This window comes from Doryrhamphus excisus, linkage group LG13, assembly GCF_037039965.1.
Source record: "Doryrhamphus excisus strain RoL-2023G ecotype Guam linkage group LG13, RoL_Dexc_Guam_v1.1, whole genome shotgun sequence".
Lineage (NCBI taxonomy): Eukaryota > Metazoa > Chordata > Actinopteri > Syngnathiformes > Syngnathidae > Doryrhamphus > Doryrhamphus excisus.
In genome coordinates this window covers 2,485,586-2,498,766 of record NC_136369.1, presented here as the reverse complement: position 1 = coordinate 2,498,766, position 13,181 = coordinate 2,485,586, and the positions used below count along the sequence as shown (strand labels likewise).

Genomic DNA, 13,181 nt, shown 5'->3' with positions numbered 1-13,181 from the left:
TTTAATGGCATAAATTAATGTTAATTAAGAAAGCTAGACTGGAACAAAAGAGGAATTATGCTAATTAAAGTGGAGATACTTTAGAGGTGTGTGTGTGTGTGTGCTGAGGGGTTGATGTGGAGATGTCAACACACATTTCTTGAATTCACAAACATGCGTCAATTTAATATGTTTTTAATGTAATAATGAAGGGGACCTCTCTTTCATGCCTGACATATTTTGTGGAAAGTGACAAATTGCGGCTTCTAAACAGTTGGGGATATTTCAGACAAATGTTATAATACATATAAGCAGTAGTTCAGGATGCAGGGCTCGACAATAACGATGTACCGATGGCCCGCGGCAAGTTAAAACAAAATTCGGTCAGTGATATTCCCGTCGGGAAAGTGCACTTCGGCATGCCGAACTGCGAAGTTTTTTTTTTTTAAAAGCGGTTCTTGTTGGGTGTTGTCACCACAAAAATATGTCACTAGATTTTCTTCCCTGCACTTTTTGATTACAAAAAAAAATGTAAATGATGACACCGAACCGGGATAACATAATACATTCTAATGTATGTGCATATCCTAAATATGCTAATATTGTATTTAATGCTTAGGTTATTTGATTTAGTTGTGTTGCCGGGCTTCTGTGCAGACTCTTAAGTCAAGTAAGTTTGGTGATATGGATGCTGTATGGTATCATGCACCCAGAAAAAGGGGTCTCAAACACGCGGCCCGCGGGCCAAATGTGGCCCGCAGGACACTAGTTTGAGGCCCCCGCCTTGATATGAAAGTTTAATGTTAGTGCGGCCCGCGCAAGTTTGATATGGATGCTGTATGGTATCATGTACCCAGAAAAAATTATTACGTTTGATTCATGTTCATGTTAAAGGTTAAATAACTGTTAATAGTTATCCTCCCTATCCGTGTGGAAGTGGTAAGTTTTTGGCTATTTAAGTTTAAAGGAAATAACTTGAAGGCTACCGTTTAGGTCGCTAATAAATGCGTTTTTTTTTTTTTGGGAAAACCCGATGCGGTCCAGCCTTGCCCAGACCCTAGCTCCAGTGGCCGCCAGGTAAATTGAGTTTGAGACCCCTGGTTTAAAGCCAATGTGTACCAATATTTCCATTTTGTTTGATATAATTCATATAAATGGCAACTGTTCAAGCAGAAAAAAAAAGACATCACCTACCATGGCTTGGATGCTGCTGTGGGTATGGAGAACGCCCTTGGGCCTCCCTGTCGTACCACTGGTGTAGATGATCATGGCTGGTTGCTCACCCCAGTCCGGTCTGACCTCTTCCATGTCTTGGATATCATCATCGTTTAAAGTGCTGATTTTACATGTAGGCGGAAGTGTGAGGCAAGGCAGACCCAGCCTTTGTGCCACGGGTTCTAAGTTTTCCGCATAGGGGTGCCCTGCCACCAGCAATGCACTCTGGGAGTCTGTGATAATGTACTCCAGTTCAGACGGTGGGTGTTTTTTATACAGTGGAACCGCTGTCCCACCGCTCATCCAAGTAGCCCACTGGACCACCGTATAGGAAGCATCATTACCACACAGAAAGGAGATTGGTTTTCCTTCCAGACGCCCGAAGTCAGAGTCAAGGGTGGCGTTGATTCTTCTCGCAAGACCCAAACTGCTGGCATAAAGTTGCTTGTAGCTGTGGCTGCCATTACTATCGATCACAGCTGCTTTGTCCCCAAATGTTAAAGCTCGAGCAAACACAGGCTTCTGCTTAATCCTTGATAAAGGTACCGGGGTCCATCTATGAGCGTTCCTCTGCGTTATATTTCCTGGAAACCATTTCCATGCATCACATGAGCAAAAAATAATGTCAATGGTGGATTTACGGCAACACTTCCACTTCAGAGAGTGACGTGCTGCTACAAATCCTGACAACATGGTTGAGGGAGGTCGTTCAGATCCAGGCGGCTGGAAGTATCACGATGGATGACATCTTCGCTGTTAGCACCTGTTGATTCACAAGCGAGCTGAGTGAGATGACTGAAGAGTCAATAATGCAACCTAATCTCTTGAAGTTATAAAATCTAATGAAAAGAATTTGTCTAGACCAGGGGTGGGCAAACTACGGCCCGGGGGCCACATCCGGCCCGCCAAGTGTTTGAATACGGCCCGCCCAATCTTTCCAAAGTATTTCATTTAAACTCAACATACAACCTGGCATCATGGCCTGAGCCAACCTTTTGATGGTTTTATCAATTTCCTTTTTTGACATGGTCTGTTGTTTACAAAGTGCTCCTGAAAAAAGGGACACAAGCACATAATAATAATAATTATAATTATTATTATTAGATTATTATAATTATTATTAGAACTATTATGATTATTATAATTATTATATTAATGCTAATTATTATATTAATTATATATATTATTGTTATATTTGCATATTTTACATAATAATAATATAATAATTATTATTTTAATTTTATTGTAATTATTATAATATTTTATTATTTTTTAAATATTTAAATATAAATATAAAATAATAAATAATAATAGCAGATTGCATGACAATTTTACAGATACAATAATACCAGGTGGACTGTTACGTGTAAAATATATAGTCTGCCCCCCCCCCCCCCCGGCCCGCGAGTCAAAAAGTTTGCCCACCCCTGGTCTAGACATATAAACTGCTTATACCAAAAAGACCAAACTGACTCAACGTGTTGATTATGGAGGGCAAAAAAAGTGTTAGTATGTAAAAGTAACAGTATGTATGCAAAGTACACTTTATTACAGATTACAGATACAGCTAGACATAATTTATCAGAGCTATAGTTACGTTACTTGGACTGGATGTGTATTATTGTTTGTCAATTCTTAATGTCTATTACTAAAAACTATTTCATATGCAAATAATTGCATGATAATGGTGAAGTTTGGAGATGTGTTTTGGTTTGCTAACGATGCACCGAGAACAAAAAAATATTTGGTAAATGAATGTACTGTATTTTACTACCAATTGATATTTAACAAATACAATGAAATTGTTGCGTGTATTTCCTTTCAGGCTTAAATAATTTTATTCTAATAATCTTCTGGTTTTCTTTTTTTTGTATTAGGTTTTACAGGAGAGAGAAGAAATGTTATCCTTCCACAGCAGGGGTCTCAAACATGCGGCCTGCGGGCCAAATGTGGCATTATTGGCATTTGTGATCAAGTTTTACAGACATAAGGAGACTCAGGAGATTAATTTTGTTAGTATTAGTGTTAGGATTTTTGTAGTAATATTAACTGCATAGACCAGGGGTCTCAAACACATGGCCCGCGGGCCAAATGTGGCCCGCAGGACACTAGTTTGAGGCCCCCGCCTTGATATGAAAGTTTAATGTTAGTGCGGCCCGCACAAGTTTGATATGGATGCTGTATGGTATCATGTACCCAGAAAAAATTATTACGTTTGATTAATGTTCATGTTAAAGGTTAAATAACTGTTAATAGTTATCCTCCCTATCCGTGTGGAAGTGGTAAGTTTTTGGCTTTTTTTTAAGTTTAAAGGAAATAACTTGGAGGCTACCATTTAGGTCGCTAGATCTCGAGTTTGCGAGTTAGCATGTGTCTCAAGACCCTGCAGTTGCGCAATATGTTGTAAATAAAAAAAGAGTATAAATGTGACTATAGTCGTGTTTTGTCACGTCTACAGGGCTCTAATAATGCTTTGTTCATTTTAATCTGAAAAAAAATAATTTGTCTACCCACCAACTATATGTGGTTTCTTAAGTTTTTATTATTTGCCGTTTTATTATTATTATTATATTTATTTATTACTGATTGATTTTCTTTATTCTTGATTTGTTTATTTATTTTTCATCTTATTTTGTGCAGAAAAATAAAAATTAAGATATTTGAAAACAGTGTAATGTTTTATCAGCGCTTTTATTGTAGAAAATCAGAACCAAAGCACTGAAAACGTTTGTATATTTTTCTGTTTTTAATAAATGCGTTTTTTTTTTTTTTGGAAAACCTGATGCGGCCCAGTCTCACCCAGACCCAGACTCCAAGTAAATTGAGTTTGAGACCCCTGTTCTGCAGATTTATCTCCATATCAAAGCTAAACCTGATATTTTAAACATTAGTAACATTCATAGCGCCTTTATTTTGTTAGTACTTTTTGGCTACTTGGTTCATTTCTACAACACTGATCAGCAGCTACACATAAGTTTTAATATTTCCATTCATAAAAGTTAACACAGTGAATTTGCCACTAAAACATGTACGTGATGTACACAAATAATGACTATTTTGTTCAATTTATGTTCATAGTATGAAGTGTTAGGTATTTACATAACGGTGGTAATATCAAAAGTCAAATCTGTTCACGTTGTAGAAACTTTGAAAACTGTTCAAACGGTGCGCAAATCAAAATCTGCTTAGACAAATAAAATAAAACTTACGATTTATAAACAATGGAATACGTATTCATTATACAATACTTAATACTTTTTTAGAGGGCTGGACGGAAGCGCGCAAAGAATGTTGGGATATGATGGGCCACGAAGGTTAGTTTGAATGCTGACTTCCCCTCAGTGGAGAAGGAGGACACATTTGTCGGCCGCATTTGGAGGAGCCTTCGTGGACTTTTTAATTTAACAGTCTTCGCGCAGCACGATGACGTCACGCAGCCTACAAATGCGCACTTTTCGGATGCAGACGCCTTAATCAAACACAGCCTTATTCGCCTTACCAAGAAGCCGGTATCCCCGCTTGGTGAAGGACAGTGCATCAAATAATGGTTCCGGTAGGAAACACCTAACTGTGGTTTAGAAGTTCCGACTCAGCACTATGCAATGCGAGTGTCATGTTCAATAAAGCTAATAGAAGTATTACTTCCAAAACAAATAATGCAGTTGCATTATAAATTTAAAATACGTTTAATAAGTTAAATAAAGTTTAGTTATAAATAATAACTATTTTCACACAAAGTTATTAAAATGTCAAGTTTGAAAGAAATGTTTATTTTTTGCTGGAATATTTTTATTATTAAATATTAAATATTATATTAATAAATATATTATATTGATATATATTATAGTAATATTATATTAAATATTTTAATTTTAGTTTCATAATTTTATAATGTTTTTTTGTTTTCATTTTTTTTAAACACAAGCATCTGTCTCAATGTGTACATACTGTCAAGATCAACTCCTATTATTGAAGATCTACGTATGCAGTTGGGAGGTACTCATCAGTAAAGAGAGGAAGATGAAAGGGGTGAGTATTGCATATATGCAGCCAACACACAGAGACACATTTGGCTTTACATCACATGTCTGTGTGCCAACTAGCTTGGCATCACCGTGGAAGTGGGCACATTCAGCCGCCAGCTGGCAGTCGAGGGCCTCCGATAAGAGAATGGTACAGACATGGCACGCGTTCAAAAAGTTTTCACTTCCCTCACAAACCCCCTACGCTGCAAACGATGATGGCATGTTCCTAATGAATGTGGAGCCTTTGTATCAGAGAACTCCCCTCCGCTCTCAGGAGTAGTATCGTCAAAGAGCATCCGTTCCAATTTGTGGGGGAACGCTGTTCAAGAGGATGCTACGTATGATTCCCCACTAATAATGTAATTTCTAGAAATTATTAGTGAATTTAACCCTTTTAGGCGTTTTAACGGAGACGCAGGTGACAAATTTTCCACGGATACGACGTAAAATGTTGCCGTCTATCAACAAACGACCAAAGCTTTGGGATTTGTGTCCTGGAAGTCAGCCATATTTTTTTTTTTGCTTACGGGCACTACAATCGCCGGCGTCAAGATGCTCGTTTAAACAGCAGGTGGGATGACCGAAAACCGGTGGATTATAACGGGCGTAGTTTATTTAAATTTGTTACGCCTACATGTGACACGACGTTGTACGGCGTAGCGGTAAAGGTTAAAGTAACACGATCGTACCAAGCTGCAGTGGCCTGCTGCCAACACATCGTTTCGGTAAGGACCACCTGAAACGATCTCGCTGCCGACGGGCAGGATGGCGACAAGCAGGTGCCAGCTTCCATCCTGGCAAAGGGCTGAATCCGAGGAAAAAAAAAAAAAAGAGGACCCCCTACAGACCGATGAGAGAGGCAGAGATGGCACCGTGAACCGTGGGGACTACCCGAGCATGTGTCAGGTTGGCATCAGCGTGAGAATGTCTTGGCAAGCGTATCGTTCGCTCCCCTCCCAGCCGGCTCTCACACAAACACACTGTTGCCCCGCTTGGAACACATGGTACATCAGCAACGGCATCTGGCCGTGCTGACTCCCGGCAGCTGCGCTTCGTCTTCGCCAGTTGGGAGTCTTGGCACTGCCACTTCATCAACTACCTGTAGCTCCTCTAGGGTAAAAAAAAAAAAAAAAAAAAAAATCGAGCGATGAATTATTCCAAAACTGCAGCTGCAAACTTGACTTTAATCCAAGGGATTCGGTGTTAACATATGACCGCCTCGGAACGCGCATGTCACGCACATACTAATGCATGCCTGACAACATGTTGTGTCATGAATCAACCAGATCCCGCGGGATTGTGAAGGAATTTCTGGATTAATGCAAGCTTCCGAGACACACTAACATATGAATATTGTGACTCTACATTCTAAAAAGTAATTCAGAGTATCTGTTGACACCACTTGTTTTTATACATGAATGCAATGTAAACAATGTAATTAATTGATTTTGATAAACTTTGCTAACTTTATTTTTTAAGTTATGTTCAAATAATAATGTTGGCTATTACATGAACTTAATTTAGAATGTCATATACGCTCAAATTTTATTGTTGGTAAGCTTAAAACAAAATTCAGGTTGCAATGGCTTAATAAAATTAGCTTGGTAACATAATATACGTATACACACAAACATATATATATATATACTATATATAGTACAGTAAAGTGTCATTATATCGATATTCTCGGGAGTCGGAAAAAATATCGATATAACCAGACTATCCATATATCCGATCCTACGCCGAACTGCATTAAAAGTGGGCGGATCTTTGATATGGCATGTAATTTTCTCCTTGAGTTCATGGATTGCGTATCTAGCATGCTTTTGTACTACAATACATTTTGTACTACAGTAAATAAAAATAAACTTACGCTGTAGTGATTACCGGTTACCGGGACATAATTCACCCCGGAACTATCGATAGGGAAGGTGTTGCCACCCGGAGGGGTAGGCGCGAGGGACGGGTGTTTTCCGCTGTGTGTGCTGCACTCTGGTGGTGGAAGTGTGAAAAATAAAGTTGACTGGAAGCAGCCGTTCGCCGTCTTCTTTTTTGGTATTGAAATCCTTAAGCAAAGATTGATTTAAGCTGCTTTTGTATCGATATAAGCAGACCAAATTGGCTGGCGGGAGATGAAAAGGGCATCGTAGTAACCGGATTATCATAATAACCAGGTATCGTACTAACGGAGCTAATTATATCATAAAAGACTAGAAATTTGCCAGGAAATGAAAATAGTATCGTAATAAGTAGTAATTCGTTTTAACCGATATCGATATAACGAGACTTTACTGTATTTATATATTAAGTTACTGCTACTTAAAAAGTTGTGTGCATTGTTATTATAATTAAATAGACAACAAATTAAACTACTTTGAATAAAATGATTAAGTCAGTTGACTTAACATATTTCTTTGAGTTCCAAACTTAAAAACTTGTCCTTATGACAACAATTATTCAGTAAGCATTACTTAAAATAAGCTTTGAGTGAAGAGGAAAAGCTAATATGTGCAATGCAATATTGTTTGTTGGTTCAAAGCAATTTCAAATTAAGTTGTCATAACTAAGAAAGACTAATGGAAACTGTTGCGTTGATTTTTTTTTTTTTTGTTGAGGCTAAACGTTGATTTTTTGAGCGTAGGAAAGGACAGGTAATGTGTTTTCAGCTCTTCATTATCTAGCCTGGACCGAACATTTTATGACAGGAAACGTTGTTGAATGATCACATGAAAAAAGAAGCCAAGGATCACTTTGAAAAGGGGAGTTGAACAAATGGATGACCTTTCAACTCCTTAATTATTGCCTCACATCCCTTTTCTAATGAGGGCTTTGACAGTCAAGGACATTTACCTAGAATCCATTTTAGCTGCGACACCATGGATTGCTGAAAACGAGCGAGGCAGCATTGTCTGAGGATGACCTCCACTTATGGAGGAGAAATGCCAGCAGCACCTATGGGAGATGTTTCAAAAGAGATGCCATTTGTGATGCCTTGATTTGAAAAGACTAAATTGAAGGGTAATGGGCAGTTTAATGTAATGTGACTTTATTGTGACCTTCGTGTTGAATTCAATATCAGGCATGTTTGATGCATATTTTTCTGCACCTCTGTAGAAATCTGTTTATGCTGTCTTGAATTTTTGTGGAGAATTTAATTCCCCAACTCCCAAGGCCAAGAAACACATTTTTTCAAAATGTCATGTTTTATATTGTTCAATTTTGGTAGCATCAATTTGAATGTGAACAATATTAAACACCTTCGTAGGTACCAATCTCCTCCAAGAGGCTGGATTTTGCCATTAAGATTCATGCATAATTTAATTTTTTTTTTTTTTTAGAAATAGGCTGTCTTGAAAAGAGTCATTGCACCACAGCCAAAATTAGATAATATAAATGTCTCGCAGAAGAAGAAGACAATAAAGTGAATTTTTGCAATCCTTGACATTATCTTTTTTATTCTTTTTACAATTTAAAATTAAACAACACAGTTTGAAGTGTGAAAGCGACTACAATCTAAGCAATACTACTCCATGTCTCACACATGTTCTCACATTTTTCCGAGGGTGTAAGTCATCTGACAATGACCCAGTGGGAGTTTTTTCCTCCATCTGTGTCTGCCTGACCCATTTTAGCCATCGGCTGCATCCAACTGTTCAATGTTCCGAACATATGTGCGGTGGCAGGGGGATAAGTGGACAGTCGCCGTGCGGGACCTGCAGACAAACACTATGGAGATGACACCGGACCCTGTCTGCCTCTCGGTACATATGCCATCCAAGTTGGCACAGAAGATTCACACGTTGGTCATTGGAGAAAATATTACTCTAAAACAGGGGTCTCAAACTCAATTTACTTGGGGGCCACTGGAGCTAGGGTTTGGGTGAGACTGGGCCACATAAAAAAAAACAAAAAAAAAACGCATTTATTAAAAATTATTATTAAATATTAAATATTAAAATATTATTATAAAATTATTTATTAAATACACAAACTTTTTCAGTGCTTTGGTTCCGATTTTCTACAATAAAAGCGCTGATAAAACATTCCACTGTTCTTAAATATCTTAATTTTTATTTTTCTGCACAAAATAAGATGAAAAATAAACAAATCAAGAATAAAAATAATAAAAAATTAAGAAACCACATATAGTTGGTGGGTAGACAAATTATTTTTTTTTCAGATTAAAATTAACAAAGCATATTAGAGCCCTGTAGACATGACAAAACACGACTATAGTCACATTTATACTCTTTTTATTTACAACATATTGCGCAACTTGAGACACATGCTAACTCGCAAACTAGAGAGCTAGCGACCTAAACGGTAGCCTTCAAGTTATTTCCTTTAAACTTAAAAAAAGCCAAAAACTTACCACTTCCACACAAATAGGGAGGATAACTATTAAGAGTTATTTAACCTTTAACATGAACATTAATCAAACGTAATAATTTTTTCTGGGTACATGATACCATACAGCATCCATATCAAACTTGCGCGGGCCTCAAACTTGTGTCCTGCGGGCCACATTTGGCCCGCGGGCCGCGTGTTTGAGACCCCTGCTCTAAATTATTGCTCAATAAGGCTGCACGGCCTTATTGAGTGAGTGGTTACGGCACAGGGCACACAGCTAGGAGACCCGGTAAGAGAAGACAAGAGAAACCAGGGGATGGCTTCGGGGTTTTCCAAGCGGCCCGTGTTGGCGGATCAGGTGGTATCACTGCACAGAGCTGGAACCCACTGGGAATGGTGGGGTGTGAGGCACATATGGGCTACCAGGCTGCTGATGAGCTGCTTAAACAAGCCTCTCATTGTGGCCTTAGAGAGCAACGGAGAGAGAGATGTCTCTACCAGAGGATTAAGTGGCTATATGCTGTGAGTTTGAATTGTTTGGGTTGGCGCAGGAAGTTGGATTCAAGCAGCTTGGAGAGCAGATATGTTTGCCTTTAGGTTTTTCTTTCAGTTTACTATAAAATCTCCAAAACAAGTCACCCTGTATTTTCTAAACACGGCCTATTTGCCTGCAAGTTGTTATTGTAATTTACTCATTCTGTGAATAACAGTGGTGGTCAAATGGACCGAATAAAGTTGATTCAACTTAAGGTAACTCACCCTAAATAAATGCTGTCCAACTTCCTGGCCTTCTGGCGCTAATATGCTTCAGAATTTCTTGATGGCTTTCCATTAAAGCCTCATTGATTTGCTCCTTTCCCTTTTAACTCCCACACAAAGAAATGGAAAACTATTTTGCCAGGCAGACAATCAGGACTTCCGCTCCTGGAGGTGAAATCGACACTGTCATGCTTCCAGCATAGGAAAGCACAAACCTACTTTAGATCATCGAGCATGTTCTCCAAAACTGCTGACTACAAGCCTGATATATCTTAGTGAGAAATATCGAGTAATTTGATGCCATAGCCGGAGCCTAGCTTCTTGTTTGGAAGCTTGTGTGCAAAACCGTAAGTATTCAAGGAGTTTCCCATCTTAATTGAAGAGCGTGATACGAAAGGTAACAATTGTACCATATTTTTCTGCGCTATAAAAACCGTATATGTTGCACATACTGGGGTTTAAGTGGGGGAAATTTATTTAATAAATTCAGAGACCTAAACCCGACATTTCATGTTGAAAGTCAAGTTATCGTAATAACGACAAAATGGCGAACAACAGGCGTCTGTTAACGTGAATAGTTGCTATGTAATTTTTCGGCCCTTTGTATTCAGTTGTGCACTACTTTTGAGCAGCTACACACAATAACCAAATTTATTTAATAAATTCAGAGACCTAAACCTGACATTTAATGTTGAAAGTCAAGTTATCGTAATAACGACAAAATGGCAAACAACAGGCGTCTGTTAACGTGAATAGTTGCTATGTAATTTTTCGGCCCTTTGTATTCAGTTGTGCACTACTTTTGAGCAGCTACACACAATAACCAAATTTATTTAATAAATTCGGAGACCTAAACCCGACATTTCATGTTGAAAGGCAAGTTATCGTAATAACAACGAAATGGAGAACAACAGGCGTCTGTTTACGTAAATAGTTGCTATGTAATTTTTTTTAGCCCTTTGTATTCAGTTGTGCACTACTTTTGAGCAGCTACACACAATAACCAAATTTATTTAATAAATTCGGAGACCTAAACCCGACATTTCATGTTGAAAGTCAAGTTATCGTAATAACGACGAAATGGAGAACAACAGGCGTCTGTTAACGTGAATAGTTGCTATGTAATTTTTCGGCCCTTTGTATTCAGTTGTGCACTACTTTTGAGCAGCTACACACAATAACCAAATTTATTTAATAAATTCAGAGACCTAAACCCGACATTTCATGTTGAAAGTCAAGTTATCGTAATAACGACGAAAAGGAGAACAACAGGCGTCTGTTAACGTGAATAGTTGCTATATAATTTTTCGGCCCTTTGTATTCAGTTGTGCACTACTTTTGAGCAGCTACACACAATAACCAAATTTATTTAATAAATTCAGAGACCTAAACCTGACATTTCATGTTGAAAGTCAAGTTATCGTAATAACGACAAAAAGGAGAACAACAGGCGTCTGTTAACGTGAATAGTTGCTATGTAATTTTTTAGCCCTTTGTATTCAGTTGTGCACTACTTTTGAGCAGCTACACACAATAACCAAATTTATTTAATAAATTCGGAGACCTAAACCCGACATTTCATGTTGAAAGTCAAGTTATCGTAATAACGACAAAATGGAGAACAACAGGCGTCTGTTAATAGTTATTTTAACAGTAACTCTCGGCAAAACAACATAACAATTTATTTACAGCTTGTAATCTGCAGAATCTGATTTTCTTTGTTTTTCTGTGTTTCTCAGTTATCTTTATAACTAAGTTGATGTTTATGTTGTCAATTTTCCATGGTACAGGAGTAGCCGATACTGGTGCACAAGTCTAGAGTACCCTCAAAAAAAAAAATACAGTCTAAGTCGCTCCGTAGTACAAGTAGCAAGACCAATATTATCTGTGCAGCAGAAATTGTGATCAATAATGACTTGCAGTTACAGTTCAATCATCCCTTGGAAAAATCCATCCATCCATCCATCTATCTAGAATTTAGCAATTCTGCACAAGCCTGGTAGAGACTTGATTTTTTTTTTTTTACTGCAGTAACCCCCACCCCAATCTCAACTCCCTCCTCTGCCCAACACACACACACATACACTATCTCCCGCTACTGCCAGGCTATGTGGGTACTGTGTTGTTCTCTTGGAGACGGTGCCATATGCTGTCTAGCCTCCCAAGACAGCCAGAGCTTAGCACCGTACTGAAAGAAGCCCGCTCACCTACTGTGTTCCAAAATTAGTTCTACATATTTTTTTTTTACCCTGCAGCTTAATGTAAAACTAAGTCATAAAAAAAATGGCTAATATCCTTCTTTACTTTATGTCAGGGGTTTCAAACACGCAGCCCGCGGGCCAAATGTAGCCCGCAGGACACTAGTTTGAGGCCCCCGCCTTTGTATGAAAGTTTAATGTTAGTGCGGCCCGCACAAGTTTGATATGGATGCTGTATGGTATCATGTACCCAGAAAAAATTATTACGTTTGATTAATGTTCATGTTAGAGGTTAAATAACTGTTAATAGTTTTCCTCCCTATCCGTGTGGAAGTGGTAAGTTTTTGGCTTTTTAAGTTTAATGGAAATAACTTGGAGGCTACCAGTTAGGTCGCTAGCTCTCTAGTTTGCAAGTTAGCATGTGTCTCAAGACCCTGCAGTTGCGCAATATGTTGTAAATAAAAAGAGTATAAATGTGACTATAGTCGTGTTTTGTCATGTCTACAGGGCTCTAATAATGATTTGTTCATTTTAATCTGAAAAAAAATAATTTGTCTACCCACCAACTATATGTGGTTTCTTAAGTTTTTATTATTTGCTGTTTTATTATTATTATTATTATATTTATTTATTACTGAATGATTGATTTTCTTTA

General features: G+C 38.0%; 1 protein-coding gene across 2 annotated transcripts in view; it reads right to left on the bottom strand.

Annotated features, from left to right (window-relative positions):
• acsf3 (acyl-CoA synthetase family member 3) overlaps positions 1-4,728 on the bottom strand; it is a 46,284-nt gene extending 41,556 nt beyond the window's left edge. For both annotated transcript variants that reach the window (XM_058088763.2, XM_078795577.1), the window contains exons 1-2: positions 4,694-4,728; positions 1,174-1,957 (exon numbers count right to left, since the gene is read on the bottom strand). In XM_058088763.2, coding sequence (XP_057944746.2) covers positions 1,174-1,887 — 714 coding nt within the window. In that variant the 5' untranslated portion in view covers positions 1,888-1,957; positions 4,694-4,728. The remainder of the gene's footprint in view (positions 1-1,173; positions 1,958-4,693) is intronic.
• Positions 4,729-13,181: the final 8,453 nt, after the last annotated feature.